Source organism: Toxoplasma gondii, chromosome VI (genome assembly GCF_000006565.2).
Source record: "Toxoplasma gondii ME49 chromosome VI, whole genome shotgun sequence".
NCBI classification, from domain to species: Eukaryota; Apicomplexa; class Conoidasida; order Eucoccidiorida; family Sarcocystidae; genus Toxoplasma; species Toxoplasma gondii.
Genome location: NC_031473.1, coordinates 1,243,844 through 1,260,889, shown reverse-complemented (window position 1 = coordinate 1,260,889; position 17,046 = coordinate 1,243,844). Strand labels below are relative to the sequence as shown.

Genomic DNA, 17,046 nt, shown 5'->3' with positions numbered 1-17,046 from the left:
TTCCCAGAAAAGCTTATAAGCAATCCTGCCTTAGAGACGATTCCTGGTGCAGAGAGGACGCGCGGATGCAGACTCTAGCAGGGCCGCAGGACAGAGTGTACAGTGTTTGCTTCCTTCTAGGCGTGACATGTTTGCTTTCAACTGGGATGGCTCTACGGACAAGCGAATGCTACTTCTGTACTGCACATTATAACGCCTTTTACTGGTTGCACACTACGAGTAAAAGTCTTCTACTCTCATTCAAAAATAATTCGAGAGACTCTGCAGGTAGCACAGGAGAACTTGGACCCGGAAAACAGTATCAAGATCTTAACCGGTAGCAGCGTCGAAGTAGAGACTCCCCAGGGAAGGTAGAGGTGATCCTTCACTGCTCACGAGAGGAGAAGTGCGTTCCAGCGACATTGTTGGACACAAAATTCGTGTCACATGGAAATGCCCAAGTCCGATAAGAACAAATGAACGCCGCTTCCAACTCTGCAAGACCTTGTGGAGAAGAGACTTCCTATAGCCACTTTTGGGTTCGAGGGCTGAGCAACTCGGAACAGCCGTGACTGTCAGACGCGGAAAGCAGCAGCAGTGAGGCGGACAGCGAGAGTGCCAAGAAGGTAAAACGGAGAGGAAGAGGAAGATAGAGAAAAGAAAACAGGCATACGAAGAAAAGGATAAGCAGTCGCAGAAGCAGAGAAAACGGACGTAACAGAAGAAGAAAGATCCGGAAAAGATGAGCTCCAGAGAAGAGCCACTAGAACGAACAGCGGAGGGCCTTTTAACGAGAACAAGGGAGGAAAGCGATGACCGAGAAGTGAGAGTCGGGACAGCACAAAGCAAGGGGGAAGGCGAAAAGAAGAGAGTACAAGAGAAAGGAGAAACCTCGTTTCGGGATTCCTTGCTTATGAGGAAAATCCCTCCCTACGTCGGATTTTGCCAAGCAGGACCTGCATGACATTTCCCATAATAGGCTGGCCTTTCTTCGTTCTCGCCCGAAGTTTCTTTCTTTCTTGTCTTCTCCTCGCCTCCATGATTTTCCGCTCTTCTTCCCTCTTGACTCTCTCCTCTTCTGCCTTCTTTCGCCTCGCATCTTGTTCGGCTTTCCGTCGTGCCGCCTCCTCCATCGCCTTCTTGAAGGGGTAGAACACAGCAGACGAACTTCCGTGTCTTTCTTGAGCCGTTGCCTTTCGCTGGCCGCTCTCGGAAGCTCGAAACGACTGCGGCGATGCACGCTCCTTGCCTTCCTTCTCTTCTGCTTCTTCCTCGTCCTTGGCAGAAGAGCCGCCACATCCTCTCAAAGACCCTCGGTGTTTGCGCGGGAGACCTGCCTGGGAAGAGGACACCGAATTTGAGAGAGAGAAATCTGTTTTCTCATCTTCATTAGACTCCAGTGACTCTGACGCACAACGTTTCTTCCTTCTTTCTGCGTGGAGTGGCTCTCTCTGCTCTCGCTGGGCATCGCCGAAACCTCGCTTCGTTCCGCGGCGGCGCACCCCCTCACCACTGCTTTCGTCCTCTTCTTCAGGGTCGTCTCTGCCTGAATCTTCTTCGCTCTCTTCCGCGTCTTCTTCGCTGTTGCCTTCGTCGTCGGAGTGTCGGGACCGAGACGCCTCAGCTCCCGATCTTGCTGCGTTTCCGTCCGTCCTTTCCGTGCTCTTCTCTCCGCGAGCTCGCGCCGTCTTCTGTTCGTGCACCGCGTCCGAGCCTTCGTCCGGCAAAGCATTTTGTTTCCGTTTCCGAATTGCATGCAGAGGATCAAGCAGCTGCTGCAGGAAGGCATCGGGGTCATCACTGGCACGCGTAAGAGTGCGTTCTGCGTCACCAGGTTCTTCATCAAACTGCGCGTTGCGGTCTTCCCTTCGTCGCAGCTTCCACAGGGCTGCACGCGCTTTTACGTCTTGAACTTTTTTGAACTTCTTCCATCCCTGAGTTTTATCCTTATAATTCACCCACACCCGCTTTCTATGTTTCTTGGTGACCGCTTTTGCTTTTTGTTGCCGACGAACTTGCTCGTGCTCGCCGCGCCGTCCTTTTCGGCCGCCACCCTCAGCACCTGAGCCTTGATTCATTGTTGCCTTTCAAAAGGAAAGTGCAAAAATGAAAAGGAAGTCGATTGCTAACTGGGAAGACCGCATACAACTCTGCGGTTCCGTCTTACGCCCGCGGTTGAGCAGAAACAAACTGATGACACCGATGCGTTCGACAGCGAAACCTGCCAACGGACCAGTACAGCTTCTCTTTGATGTATGTATACCCACAGAGAAGTAACGGCTGGTCCTCCTTCCGCCTGTTTTGCTGTTCTTAGTTTAAGGTTTAAGATACGCTTCTTCCCCTCGCGCGAGAGATGCTCGAACTGTGTCGATCAGGACCAGTGCTAGGACAGAGTCCCCACAACAGAAAACGAGGGATACAGAAGAGACAGGATGCAAACGAAGAAGGGATATAATACCGTTCGTAGGGGAGTGGATGGCTGACAGAGTAAGCATCTCTTTGGACCTCACACTTGGGCCCTGAGTCTACGCTCGCGGGCCCACGGTATTTATGGAACCGGGACGGTGATCTTCCTTGTTCCTCCTTCCAGTGAGGTATGGAGCCTTATCCACGAAAACAAAATTATTTGGAGACGACGACTGACAGCTATATCAAGAAACTAGGGAAAACGCATCTACCACGCATGCGTTAGAGATGGGTCTAGCATGCAACAATACTACTGGGAAGTCACACTTAACAGACGATCTTTTGTCGGATCCTGACTACCCAGCAGTCGAAATCCTAACCAGCACATCAGGAAACACTTCCGAATTACCTATTATGACCTTGTTCAGGACTATTTTCATCGTCTTAATTTTTAATGGCGGGTGACTTTCGCTGATTTCCAGCATTCCCTGTCCGCATGCGGTGGGCATCGAACTTCTTCGCGCACATTAGTGTGATGGGACACCTGAGGTTGTTGAAGCCTTCCACATAGCTGTGAAACTGCATTATTTCTGGGATAACCAAGTGTCCTTACCACACTTGCGGCTAGTGACATTGCTGAGACGGGTAAAGCTTAGAATAAATAGAGTTTCTATACTGACACCATTCACGGGGACAATCTCTTAAGGGCAGGCAGTGGTTAGCAGCAATTTGGGTACGCTCCCGGCGACGGAATTTTGGTTGTTGATAGTCTGATAGGGCCGCAGTGCCGGTGAGGATGAATTCAACGACAGTTTTTTTTCTGTTATGACCGACATGTCTGTCCCTAGGTACGACAACGGATAGCTCCAACAAAAGAAAGAAGCTCTGCAGCTGGGTGACGTAAGAATTTGTCACACATCTCCGGTCGCTGTTGGGCATTCCCTTCTATTCTGGGGCTGGACGGAACACAGCTGCTCATTACTGAAAGTCGTGTGCCCATGCATTCCTTCGAAGAATATGCCATTCTTCACTTTTGCGTCGGTGCAATAACGCTTGGCTGGCGGGTCGCAGTGTCTCACCTTTGCGGCAAAGATCTTGCAAACCAAACGTCAGCGACCTAACGGGCACCACTTGGGTGAAATATGACTCATAAGATGCTGAAGACCCCATTAGTTCGTCGGCGCTGTGGTTTACGCTTTGCCCTTCGAAGCTCTTTTGCACCATAACGTGCTCTTATAAGGCAATGACTCTGTTTGAGTGGTCGTTTTCTGCTAGAAATTAAACCGGATTACCATGCGATACGTTGCTACCTTTGTCGCAACCTTTCCAAGACAACAAATCAGACCATCAGGGAATGGTGCCTTTGGGAATTCAAATAAGCGGCAACAATGTTACTCAGCACGACAGCTTCACATTTTACTCTAAGTTAATTGTGGTGAACTCAGCATGCGGCTTCTATAGCAACAGCACTGGAAGTGCTTGACAGGGGAAACTGGATGAACACTTATTGGCACTGAAAGTTCGAAATGAAGGAGAGGCATTACCTATCGAAGCGGGTTATCGGAGATAACGCCATTCCTTTCCGGCATCGACCCTGAGAATGAATCGCTACTCTCGCTTCGAGGCTGAGACTGACGACGCGGATAACTAGGACACCAGTGCCTCATCTACTATTCAAAACGGATAACGCTCTGCGCAAGCTTTAAAGTCATTTGGCGTTGGCCGATCATGTCGATGCGTGAGCAGATGTTCGTGCGCTGATTGTGGTTTTTGTGAACGGTGAACGCCAGTCACGATGAGTTTGATACCGACCAGCCTTTAAGAGGCATGTGTTTCTCTTACAGGACGGTTTGCTCCCTCCCTCTGAGAATCCCCTAGTACATGTGCGCACGACTTCTTTGCAATGTTTCTCTGTGCAGGAACAAACAGGAACAGATGTACTCCCCGCCTACGGATGCGACACTGGGGAACGGACAAGCAGGTTTCTAAGCTGCCGCGACAGCTCACATTGTCTGACCAGTTCAAGCTAAGAAAAGGATCCCCTTACTCTGTGCAACGCTACGGAAGCGGCTATGTTCTTTGGGAAGAAAGACAAGTACAGGCAAGACTTTTTCGGATACTGACCAGTCTCGCCTACCAGCAGCGGCCCCGCCTTGCACCCAGCGCCGTTTCGCTTCAGCGGTTATTCCGGTGGCTGCCAAAATAAACTCACCTGCCGTTGGTACACCACAATTGAATAAACTGGCTTCGGAACAGAATTACAACGAAGTGAGACAGAATGTGACTTTATTTCGTATTTCGCGCCTGTGCCAGCCACGAGTACTGAAGCAGCGACGCCCCACACACAAGACACTGACGGCACTACGGCATACGCGGTAACTTCACCGCTCGCGTGTCTACCACTCTTGTTGCTTCACCATAATTAAAAAGACAAAATACAAAAATGGATCACCGGGAGCGAGTAGAACAGATGGCTTGTACGCATGTCTTCCCGCTTGAACCACGCGTACTTCTGGTCGTTTGTCTGCGCTCCCTCGCTTCTGGCCCCTCAACTGCCCAAGAACACAGACAGGCTTCCCCCGATGCGTACCCTGCTTTCCCCAGGAAATGACGTAAATTCTCCCTTTTTTATGCTTCTTACCGACATATCCAAGGACATGACCCCTAGGTGTTTCACGAAAATGCCATCGCCCCTGGGAAAGAAGGCGGGGTTCTTTCCCGCGGACAGGGGCACGTAGCGGCTTCGTCAGCGTCGATGTCAGGGGAGCGGAAACTCGTCGAACTGCTGGGAGCGGCATGCACATCTTGTGACGTGTAGCAACTTCACTGTAAGTCAGTACGCTCTACTCCTTCTTCAGCGTGAAAACCGTGTCCTTGACCACCTGATAAGTGCTGCTTTTCCGAATTCCTCGCGTACCAGTAGTGAGGGGGTGCCGAGAACGCTTGTTTAAGTCTTCGGCATCCCCGATACACAGAATAACATCCAGTTTTGCGACTCGCTGGCCGCCGACCGCGACACAACGGAAGCCCGGCATCTCTTGAGTTTCCAGACACGCCGTTTTTCTTCGACAGCACCGTATCAAGCGTAGGTTGCAAGGATAACACCGTGTGCTCCTTACACTTGCCGCATTCACGGCTTTGTTCAGCGTGACGGTTGAGAAAACGGGGTCACTGCGATAAACAATCGTGAATGTCAGGAAATTCTACGCTCTGCGGAGGTGAAAAAACACTGGCGAATGTATACAAATTGTTGGATTATCAAATTAACGCCTAGCGAGGCCAACAGCTGGACTACCGAATGGCGTGCCAACAGGACTTGAGGTAGGATCACCTCAACAAATTCGGACACTTGAGGACGACGCAACGCTCAGAAGAGCTCCGCGCTCCCACGCGTTGATTGAGTGTTGACATCCTGGCCGCAACGTGAAAGACAAAGGTTCTTCTATTCCCGGGAAAACGAGTGCCCTTGTCTTCGACGAGGTCGGGCACACAGCCTGTTCTTCTCGGGCAACCTGCAGAATGGGTGGCCACTGGTCAGCTTTCTTGTCCACACTAGAGCTGCCTTCTCGGACCACTGTTTTACTCTTTCCCTGTCGCCGCCATCAGGGTATGTGCTTAACAATATCTGTGTCCGGAACAGCCTGCAAACAAGGTGCTGCCTTATGACAGCCACCGGTGTGTGCTGCCTCTTTTTGTTTGAACATGAAGACGAGGCAAACACACCTTAAATGATCGTCCCGTGCCACAGAGACACAGAATTACCCGTTGCTCTATTCGTGATAAAGTCTGGCACTGCTTGCTCGAGGCAAAAGCCGTCGCCGCGCTCTTGTAAAGACGGCTTATCAAACACATTTTTTCATCGCGTCTGCTCGAGGCTCGAGGAAGAAATTTGCCGGGACTTGCCCAGTTTCAAAGCAGCAATCGAATAAAACTCATAAAAAGAAAGAGACTTCTTTCCAGGGAAGACCTTATACGCGTTACACATACGAGAGGCCAGATGCTTCCTGCTTCCGATATAAATGTTTTGTTTCCAAGCTTCGCTGCCCTTGCGTCTGTCTCATTGAAATGACGTCGATTCACTGCTCATCGTCGCACACACAGACAGCGGCGCCAGATGTACCCTTTCCTTCGCCCCGTATCTGACGTTCCGCCAAGTCTCCCCACCCCAGGGCCTTTCTTCTGCTTCGTCTTCTCATGTACCGTGTTGTGCTTGTTTGCTTGTTGGTGCCGTGTTTCAATTTCCCCTTGGTTGTTGCTCCTTTTTCTCTCGGCCACACCCTGCCGATTTTTTCGTTCGAAACGATGTTGGACCGAGAGAGAGAGAAGTCCTCATCCCGCTCTGAGCTGGCCGTGAACTCGTACAGGCAGGGGCTGGCTTCCCCTGCTTCGTCGCCACAAGCAGACAGCTCCGAGAAGAACCCTCCGTCGGTCCTTAGATCTTGTCTGCTGGCTTCTCAAAATGAGACCGCTGAAGCGACCAAGCTGGCGCAGGACGAAGCAGAGGCTGCCGTTGCCGCGGCAGCCCGCACCGTGTCCCTGATCACTGACATGTCTGTTGAGCACCAGCGGATCTGCGGTCTTCCCTCTTTGAGTTTGGTTTCTCCCGCTTCTCTGTCTGTCTCTTCGCCTGCATTCTCTTCGCACACTGCGCCTCCGCCGCTGTCGACTAGTCGGTGTGGTGGGGGGTGGACGTGCCAGGGGTGGGAGCAACAGAAGAGTGAGGAGCAAACGCATCCGAAGCTCGCAGCTCAGTTTTCGCAGAGGAGCCTCCGAGAGGAGCTCGTGAAGGAGGTTCGTCAAACTCTGGAAGAAGAAAGGAGACGCGTAACAACCGAGCTCGAGAAGCAGAGACAGCACCTGCTTCACCACGAAGGAGAACTGAGTCTCCTCCACTGTCAGCTGAACTCGGCTCTGCGAGAAGGCACTCTGCCCCCCCTTCGGCGACACTCCGCAAACGCCAAAGCCATCCGGGCGACGACACGAGTCGGCAGTCTGTCCCCCAGTGCTCCTGGCTTCCCCCCGGCGAGACGAAAAGTCCTTCCCTTGTCGTCTCTGTCTCCTCTGCTTCCACCCGTGGATGTCCGGACGCAGGCATGGTTAGGTCAGGGTGAGACGCAGCAGCGGACAGAGTCGCCAGGAGGAGACAGCGTTTCTCAAGAAGCAGAAGAGAGAGAGACGAAGAGAGAGGAAAACGACGAGGATTCCTCGCTTCGGACCCAAGATGCTGGCGCACCTGCTCACAGAGAGGGAGAGCTGACGCAGATAGCCGGCGAGCCAAAGACGAAATGGAGAAGTGAGGGCGAGTTCGAGAAACAAGGCAAGGAGCCCAATCAAAGGAAAGAACAAAACACGCCAGATGTCGTAGAGATAGAAAGGAAACAGGAGAATTCTTCGAAGCCGGAACAGCACGAGCTTCAGGAAGGCAAACCACCTGTCGCGTGTGGGAAGTCCCCTTCGCAACAGCCAGCCCGAGAAGACACTGCGAAAGGCGACGTCCTCATTCTTGACAAGGCGATGCAGGAGAGCAAAGGCGATCTTCCACAAGCAAAAGCTCCAGACGTCGAATGCCGGACTGAGAAGAAGGGGCAAGAGAAGCGAATCTACACTGCCAAGGACTCGATTCGAATGTCCACTCGCACTGACTTCAAGCAAGCGAGTGCGGTGAGAAAAAAACGCAGACTTCCCGGCGTGAGAGCTGGGACCCTCAGAAGAGTCTTGGCATGCGCGTACCACTTACGACTATACAATAACACAAGCATCTTTCTATCTATCTGCCAATGTATCTGCGAATTCAGCTTCCAGACGCTTCTGTGGAGACACAAAAAAGCTCACGTGTAGTTGCAAACAAATGTACACGCTTACACCCGTTGTGTTGTTCTCGTACGCTCGAGCAGCGTGACTTCGACACGCTCTGCTGCGTGTCTCGTTTTTTCTGTGTAGGTGTTAAGACACGGAGATAGCCTTCTTAGGAACTATGTCGTGAAACAGAAGGTGGGGTCGGGAACGTGGGGTGACGTCTTCATTGCGGTCGAACGCGCGTCTGGACTCCAGAGGGCCGTCAAGAGAGTCTCCAAGAGGTAGGTTTCCCGGAGGGAGACTGTCTCCGTTGCGTTCACCCACCTCAATCTAGAGCTCTCCTTTGAAATTTCCTCCCTTTTTAATAGGGTTTTAGGAGTCCGTTCAGGCATGTTGACGTTTGCCTGTCTCCTTGCAAATCCGTCAGGTCTGTCCGAGCCATGGAACATGCAGAGGACGAGGTGCTTCTCCTTCAGCGTCTGGACCACCCGAACATCATCAAAGTCTACGAGTGTTTCGAGGACTACACTTACGTCTACATTGTAAGGCGCTATTGCGGGGAGCTGGCAAGTGACCTGGGACGAATGGAAGCGTTTGTAAAGATAAGATGGACAGGAGTTAAAAAGGCAAAGAGTCTCTCGAGAGGGAGGCCGGAAGCCCACCTTCGCTCTGCCTCGGGTTTGAAGCTTACACGAGCAGAAGAGATGTCAAAAATACACAAGCACCTTCGCTCAAGCTATACAAATCGTATCTGTCTATCGGCTGTTTACTCGCCTAGACTCCCTTCTACATCCGGTCAGAGACCAGTTGACATTTTAGTCAACTCCACGGATACCAGACACCCGCCCATACATTCCTACATGCATCTATTTTTGTTGAGACTGTTTGTCGTACCTCGAGGACGAGAGAGAACGTCAACGGGCAGCCGTATTTAATCGCGGCTCCACAAAAGGAAGAAAAAGAGTGAATATTTAGATGCCCATGAATATAACGGCGTGGGAGGGAGTGTTTCGGGGTTAGTCCGGTCCACATGCACCTCGTGGCATTAAAGAGGGAGAGGTGATTCTTAGAAGCCACTGCGTCTCCTGTATTCTTCAGTGTCTATTGCCATGCGTGTCACCTCGCTGCCAGCGCTCCTTGTATCGGTCTGACTTCTTCGCTACAGGTCATGGAGCTCTGCCGAGGAGGGGACCTGTACGACGCCATCTTGCGCCGGATGTGTGGCGGCTCCACCTCAGGCCCAGCAGGGCCGCGGAGGCCCTTCGACGAAGTTGCCACCGCGGTGTTGATGCACCAGATTTTCTCTGCCGTTCACTACTGCCACTGCAAATATGTTGCACACAGGTATCCCTTCCAGCTCTTGAAAGAAGAGAAGAGGCAAAACAGAGAGAGACGTAGACATACAGAGGAGCATCTGACCCTATACACGAAACCCTTTAGACCCGCCGAGGGGGATCCGCAAGGGTTTGGCTGCTTGCCCCAACGCCGTGCGCACTCGACTCTGTGCCTCAGTTTTGCTGGTGCTTTCCTGTTGTTTCTCTTGGGCATTCGTACAGAGACATCAAACCGGAGAACTTCCTGCTCACGCATCCAGACTCCTTCAGACTGAAACTCATCGACTTTGGTCTCGCCAGGAGTTTTCTCTACGATCCAGAGGAGCTACCGCCGCGGACGAAACGCCGGCGCCGCGCCGCAAAGCGAAGCAGCTGGGGCAGTGCGGATGACGAAGAAGCGAAGAGCCATGCGCCATCGGCCTCTTCGCTGCCCTCTTTTCGCGAAAAGAGTGAATACCAGATGGATGTCGCGACCCCCCTTAGCGAAAATCCAGTCGGTGACGAGAGAGAAGAGACACCAGCTGCGCCTCGTTCCGGCCACTCGGTCTGTGCGTCTGTCGAGCACGAGCTGCGATGTCGGCAACTGAAAACTGGGCGACCACGACCTATGAAAGGCCTTGAACACTCCAGCATCCACGCCCTTTCTGTTTCCTGTTCTGGGGAGATCAGAAGCCGCTCCGCTAACCAGAGACAGCAAGCGTCATGCCCCAGGCGCCATCAACTTGTTCGACCCCTCCACTCCGTAGTGGGGACGATGCACTTCGCCGCGCCGGAACTTCTTTGCCTCTCCGTCAGGGACGCATGGGCAGCTGGGCCGCCTGTCTGCCTGCGCCACCCACCGGGCCCCAACGACGCATATTCACCTAGGAAAGAAACGCCGAGGGAAGAGACGCCTGGGGAGAGCAACCCCCTTGAGGCGTTGGAAAAACGCAACGGAGGCACACTTGGGGAAAAGAACAATTTAAACGCTGAGGAAAAGCGACTCCTACGAGAGCCTGAGAGACGCAGTCCGTGTTCAGTGGGATACGATGGACGCTACGCGGACTCGTGGAGTTGCGGCGTCCTGATGTATCTGCTGCTGAGTGGAGAGCTCCCCTTCGATGGCCGAACTGACGCCGACGTTCTTCATCGGGTAACAGGGAAGCGAAAGAGAAGAAGAGCAAGAGAGACGGGAAAGGGGGGCTGGAAGAAAGAAAGAGGGGTTAGGGAAAAAGAATCAAGACGGCGAGAGCAGACGAAGACTGTTGGGCGACAGCAGAGACTGTGTATATACATGTTGACAGGGAACGACTCAGATAACACACCTGCAAACGCATTTTCTCTTTTTTTACCTCCATATTTTGCCTTGATTATGTCCTTGCTGTGCCGTCAGGTGCTTTACGCGCCTCCGGCCTTCACAGGAGAAATGTGGAACAGTATTTCCTCTGCCGCCAAGGATTTGATTTGCCGCCTGCTCACCGTTCCGCCGTCTTCGCGACTGCTTCCAGGGGAGGCTCTGCGACACCCGTTCTTCCATGTGTTCCTTCCTCATACGATTCCGCTTCCTCTCTACGCTTCCCCCGGCCCTGAACCTCGCCGGCATTCGCTGTCGGCATCGCAGTCCTTCTCTTCGTTTTTCTTGCCTTTCCAAGGTGTGGGACAACTGTTTGCCTTAACGCGAGCCGGCGCCTGGGATATGGCGACGGAGGCGGGCTTCACAGATCGGAGGTGTCTCTTCTCTCTTGTGTCCAGAGAAAAACGAGAGAGGGAGAAGGAAGACAGATCCCTCGAAGCGGATCGCGCCCTTCCTTCATCGAGAGAGGATCATGATTCTTTGCCGCCGCGTGAATCGTCTAACGGCCTCTCGTATTTCTCCTCGGCGTCTCCGCGTGTCTCGCTCCGTTCATCCGCCCCTCGACGTTGTCGTTCGGACGCAGAGCTTTTCTCCTGCGCATACTGTGGACTTGACACACCCGGGGAAACCGGGAGAGGACGCGAGAGAAACCTCGGCCTTGGTCGAGACGACCAAGGAGCAAAAGCGACAGATGTGTACCCACAAGACAGCTGTAGGACTTTGTTTCTTCTGTCATCTAGCGAGGCAAAGCCTATGGATGCAAAATCGCGCCTCTGCCTCGCAGACCCCACCCGGGATGGCCTCGCTCAGCAAGGTTCTGCACAGGCCCTAGACCTGCCTCTGCCGGTCGACCTCCCGTCGCTTGGAGCCTCCATCACCTCCTACCCTCAAGGCCCTCGTGAGGAACGGGGGAACGAAGACGAGGCAGGCGGTCTGGGCACTTCGAGTTTTGCTCTTTCTGCCTCGCGAATATGGGAGAAGATCCTGGGGGAGAGAAAGACTTTCGGCCGCTGCCGGGCTGCACTTGCGCCCCACTCACCTGGGTTTATTCAAGAAGACGACCGCAGTCCAGCATCGAACTTCGGGACAAACGAACTGTGGAAGAAAGTGCCTGCCTCTGTGGTGTCCCTCAATGCGCATCGCCAGGCTCTTCCGCCCTGCGCCTCGGCGCCACATCTCCTTGGCGCGCGATTCCTAAGGGAAGACGGAACGGTAGCTTTTCTGCCTCTCCCTTCTTTAGATGTACTGAAAAAGAAGACAGCGGCCGAGAAAAAAGCGAAGCGAGGGACAAAGAAAAACCAGTCCTTGGATCCTACTCAAGCTGCCGCACTGCTTGAGCGGATCGGCGTTCCGTTCTCCGGATCGAGATCGTGTCTGGAAGACTCGGCTCTTGAAGCCGGGAACGATTCCAGCCTCGCTTCTTCTCCCGTTTCGGACCCGTCCCTGTCCACACATAAGGCGCTGCTAGGTTCTCCGCAGATGGTCGGCCTTTCGCTGGTCAACAAGCAGAGACCGAGCGCTGGATCTGGGGGGCGCCAGGTCTTGTTGGCAAATGAGCACGACGTGTCTGAGGCAAATTTAGCTCAACACGAGTGGCAGACGCTGCTGGAAGAAATCGCCGAAGAGATCGGCGACGGTGGAGACTCTTTGGCGCTGACGACCGCGTACATCTGCTGGTGTCGCGCGCCAGCTCAGCAGCAGAGAGCCTTGCTGCAGGGCGCAGAGAGGACCGGGGGGCCGATGGCGCCAAAAGCGAAGGACGACGAAACAGCGGAGGAACCGCCGAAGAGAAGGACAGACGGCGATGCCCCAGACGACACTCGCGGCGACTGTGACAGGCTGATGATGGAAGAAGGGGAAGACGAGGAAGAGACGGAAGAAGAACCCAGTGAAGATGCCACTGTGAGTGAGGACAATGCGACAAGCGACGCGGGCGAGTCGCCGAGCTCGTCCAGAGACCTCGAAGAGAGTGACGAGAAGGACGCCGAGTGCGGCGCCCGAACTGCTCTCTCGCCGGCATTCGCCTTTCCTGCAGTGTCTGTACCGCCTGTGTTCCATCCGCAAGCGTCGTGGTTCGGCCCGGGGTTTGCGGCGTCGTGCTCAACTATCTCGTCTCTGGGATCCACCCGAGACGACTGCGAGGCAGGCAAGGGCGGGGCAGCTTCAGAAAAGGCAGGGAAGAATAAGGGCAGTGACACACACGAGGCTGAGCCCCTGAGACTTGTCGGAAGTAACGAGAACAACACGAGCAGTTTGAGCGACGCGGCGACTCTTGCCGCCCTCGCCGCTGTCACAGCAACTCAATTTCTCCAACCCACGATGCCATTTTACCCTCTGGGTGAAATGAGAGATCCGCCCGAATACCCTGCATGTGGAACCTCGCAGTCGCCTTCCCCTCGTGGCGTCAAGCCTCCTCTTGTCTACAGTCCGCGCACCTGCCCTGTGGGGTCCGCGGCTGTTGGGAGGGGTGAAGCTCTGGGAAGAAACGTGCAGAGGCCCGACCGACCATCCGGCCGCCAAGCGGGACAAGGAGGCAAAGGAAGGCCTGACGAAGGAAGGAGCTTACGGGCGAATGACACCGAAGTCACCTTTGGTCGAAACGGGAGAGAGACACCTCTCATGGAGCTGCGTGCAATTGGAGCCCAAGCCGCGGCTGCGACTGTCGCCGCTTTCGGTGGCTTGTACCTTGACCAGAGTAGCTGGCAGCCTGTCGACCGCGAGTTAGTGACTTCTGTTTGCGGAGAGAAGGCGACACGTTCAAAGCTGCGCACAGCGTCAGGAAGAGGACATGAAGCGCTGCCGGAACATCCGCTGTCGTCTCTCCTCTCCGTCCGAGCTGGCTCCGCAGTTTCCCCGAGTGCCCAGAGCGCTGGATGTGGCGTTGGCGCCTTGAGCGGCGAAGGCATTCCTGGCCGAGGCGAAAGTTCTGAAAGGAATGGCGAAGAACGCCGCAGGCGACAGCAGGAACAGGAGCTCAACTTCCTTCTCTGTTCGCCCATGCCTCACTTCCACTTGCCCTCTCGGTGTGAAAACTGCAACAAGACCCTGGCCGACACAGGCGACGGACGACAGCCAAAAGACGCTTTCCAGCCCGACGCGTCATCTTCATCTCTCGCTTCTTCCACTGGCCCTGCTTCCTCTCACTCTTCCTCTTTTCCCTCCCTTTCTCCTTCCTCGATTCCGTGTTCCGTTTGCACGCCCTTCGCGGCGCGGATCTGCTTTCTGAGTCCTCAGGACGTGAAGCTGTTTCCCTTTTGTCCCTTGGCGCCGATTCTCGTGGCGCGGTGGTTGAACTACGCGGGGAAGACGGTGTTGCAAAAGAAGTGCGCTTCCACTGTGGTTGAAATTTCTCGGGGAGAATTCGCAAACGTCTCGCTTCTCTCTGCATCTTCGCGGCCCGTGACTCTGGCGGCCCTGCGGTCGGGAACACGTGGGGCTCCGCCGCTCGCTGGAGGCCGGGGGCGACTCGACCAAAACTGCCTGCGACTGGCAGCTGGAACGTCTAGAGAGACAGCGGAGAAGGCAAGTGCGGGTGGCGGAGCGTCTTGCTTGGCGCCTGTTCCAGCCCTGTGTTCGGCAGAAGCGATCGAGAGAAGCGACTGCGCAGTCGAGCAACTTCAGCGCCTCGAGGGGCTCTTCGTGCTCCTTGACCGCGACGGCGACGGCCAGTTGACGCTGGCGGAGACAGTCGACGGGGTACGACGTTTGGCCGAGCTTTTGCGCTTCAAATTGAAGGTGGATCTCGAGCGAAAGAAAGAGGCGAAGGATTTGGCGCGGCAGCGAGAACGGCGTCTTGAAAAAGTCGCGAAGACAATCAGTGCAGCCAAGGCTATGGTTCACCGCCAGAAGGAATTCCTCGACGTCTGCCAGAGACCGACTCCCATCGCCATCCACACACTCCACAACAAGGGCCGAGTGTCGATCCTCAGTGAAAACAGAGGCAACAACGAGCAAGGCGACAGAAGGAGAAGAGCACAGGCAGCTGGCGATGAAGCACGCCGAGAGGCGGGAGGTGAAACGCGAGCTCCTCTCGTCTCTCCGGGTAGGGGACAGGCTGGGCGCGACAGCCCTGGTGGGAACGGCGCAGGGGCTTGCGGAGACGGAAGAGACAAATGTCTGCTTGGCCGAAAAACTAGTCAACCAGGTGAAGGGGAGGAGATCGGCAAAAGAATGGAGAGGACAGGTGCGCGAGCAGAAGCAATATCAAAGGAGACACAGGCGCTCGTTTGTGGCATAGATAACGCAGATCGTTTGAGGGCGCAGAGAAGACGCGAAAGAAGAAACATTCTGGCGACCCTGTGGCAGACAGAAGACGCAGGGGTGCTTCTAGAAGCATGCCTACGCGCCTGTGACACCAACGGCGACGGCGTCCTCGACCTGTCGGAATTCCTCACCGCGTGTGTGGACGAACGGATCTTCGCGAGACAAGATCTGCTCAAGTAAGGAAGCGCTAAGGTAAAACGTGGTGACGAAAAGACTCATCTCGCCTCGGAGACCTGTCTATCCGGTTCTTTCCATGGTCCGCGACTGGACCAGCGCTAGTAAAGATTCCCGCCAGCACCCTGCAAAACAAAAAGATCGATTCTAAAGGGGCGTCTGTTCTTTTGAAAGATGGTCTTGCGTCCCCTCTATCCTTACACGTTTCTTCCTTCCCACGATCTGTCTCTCCAGAGCCGCCTTCCGCAAACTCGACCTCGACGGTGACGGAGTCATCAGCGTCGACGAGATGGGCGCCGCCCTGGGGTGGATCGAAACATGCGTGGATGATTCTTGCCGATCGGAGCTCGTGAGGGAGCAACACAGAGAAACAAAAGAAGCCCAAACACGAAGACGCGAGACCAAGGGTACGGATCGAGCGAGGTGAAACAAGATAAACGCTGCTAGATCTCCTGGCGACAGAGACATCGAGACACCGCACAGGCAAGCATGTTAATCCCAGACGCACTCCCGTGTACGAATGTACACAGACGCTGGATTTTGTATCACAGGAAAACAGGTAAAAAGCAGAATCGTTGATTGACATGCCTATGTCGGCAGAGTTTTAAAACCAACTCCCACTGGGAAAAGAATGCACTCTCAATAGCCGATATTGAAGCGAATTGTCCGAATGCGAATCTGCTGCCTTTGTCGCCTGTCCCCCAGCACAGATTGCGGAGCTTCTCAATTCTGGAGACTTCGACAACGATGGAAAATTCAGTTTCAAAGTGAGGGACGGGATGCAGCGACACATTGGGGAAAGAACACGCAGATGTGAATGCCAGGAAAGAGAAAACGAGCAACATACCTCAATGTAACCCACACACATTTTTTCTGTGGTTGTGTCAATCGACGACTTTCGATGCTTCGCCTGGAATGCTGCACCTAGTTCCTTATTCGCTCTTTTGCACATGAGTCCTTGCATTTCTCTTCTATGGCTTTGTGTGCCTTCGTCCCCGGTCTCATGCTCCCTTCACGTTTTCACTCTGCTGGGGTAATTTGGGGAGGGACTTCTTCCCGTCAGATTGCTTCTGTAGATCCACGTTCATATGTCCTGCATTGTTGTTTTCTTCTCACAGGACTTTGTTGCTTGTCTCGGAGCACCGTAACGAAACGGACGTCTTCATCATCCTCGCCTGGCAGTTCAGGGTAGCATGGCTGCTCCCTTGTCTCTCCTCCCTGTATCAGTTCTTGTTCGTTGCCTCTGTTTCTTTCTACTTTTGCCTAATGCTTCTATATCCAACATCTCACGATTGCCACAGACAGCGAACGTATAACAAAGAGAAAAACGCAGGCCGTTAGAATCACGTAACATAATTAGAACTCCCTAAAGAAGATCTTGTGCAACCGCTACTTCGTTATAAGCGTGAAACACAGAAATATTCATATCTCTATAGAGAGATGTATAGATCCGTACAGACGCGTGTAAGCGTGCTTAAACGTCATTCTTCGATATTAGGGAAAAGTGGTCGAACGACCTTCGCAGTCGTGTGTTAACAATGTGCGTACCACTATATATGCATATATATAATTGTCTATAAGGTGCATGCGGTTGTCCTGAGCTTTAGAGCTATAAACAACAGGCTTGTGCCTTTGTGTTTCTTTTGCCGAGACATATGTATCTCGTACAGTACTGACGATTTACGCATACAGTCTACATGTACAGTGAGGGCTTAAAATGCGAACTATATTTTGGAAACGGGCACACACAAACGAGCAAAA

General features: G+C 53.7%; 2 protein-coding genes across 2 annotated transcripts; one reads left to right on the top strand and one right to left on the bottom strand.

Moving 5' to 3' along the window:
* Positions 1 to 349: 349 nt before the first annotated feature.
* On the bottom strand, positions 350 to 2,566 carry TGME49_240400 (hypothetical protein). Its single transcript, XM_002366618.2, has one exon. The coding sequence runs from the start codon at positions 2,055 to 2,057 to the stop codon at positions 891 to 893; it is 1,167 nt and encodes a 388-aa protein (XP_002366659.1). The 5' UTR covers positions 2,058 to 2,566; the 3' UTR covers positions 350 to 890.
* A 4,121-nt stretch (positions 2,567 to 6,687) lies between these two features.
* Positions 6,688 to 16,433, top strand: TGME49_240390 (calcium-dependent protein kinase; the record flags this gene model as incomplete). The annotated part of the gene is made up of 12 exons (XM_018780593.1): positions 6,688 to 8,046; positions 8,326 to 8,462; positions 8,609 to 8,723; positions 9,347 to 9,399; positions 9,439 to 9,525; positions 9,738 to 9,859; positions 10,262 to 10,297; positions 10,535 to 10,647; positions 10,888 to 15,287; positions 15,520 to 15,692; positions 15,991 to 16,052; positions 16,404 to 16,433. The coding sequence occupies 12 exons, from the start codon at positions 6,688 to 6,690 to the stop codon at positions 16,431 to 16,433; spliced, it is 6,687 nt and encodes a 2,228-aa protein (XP_018637624.1).
* Between the last annotated feature and the right edge of the window lie 613 nt (positions 16,434 to 17,046).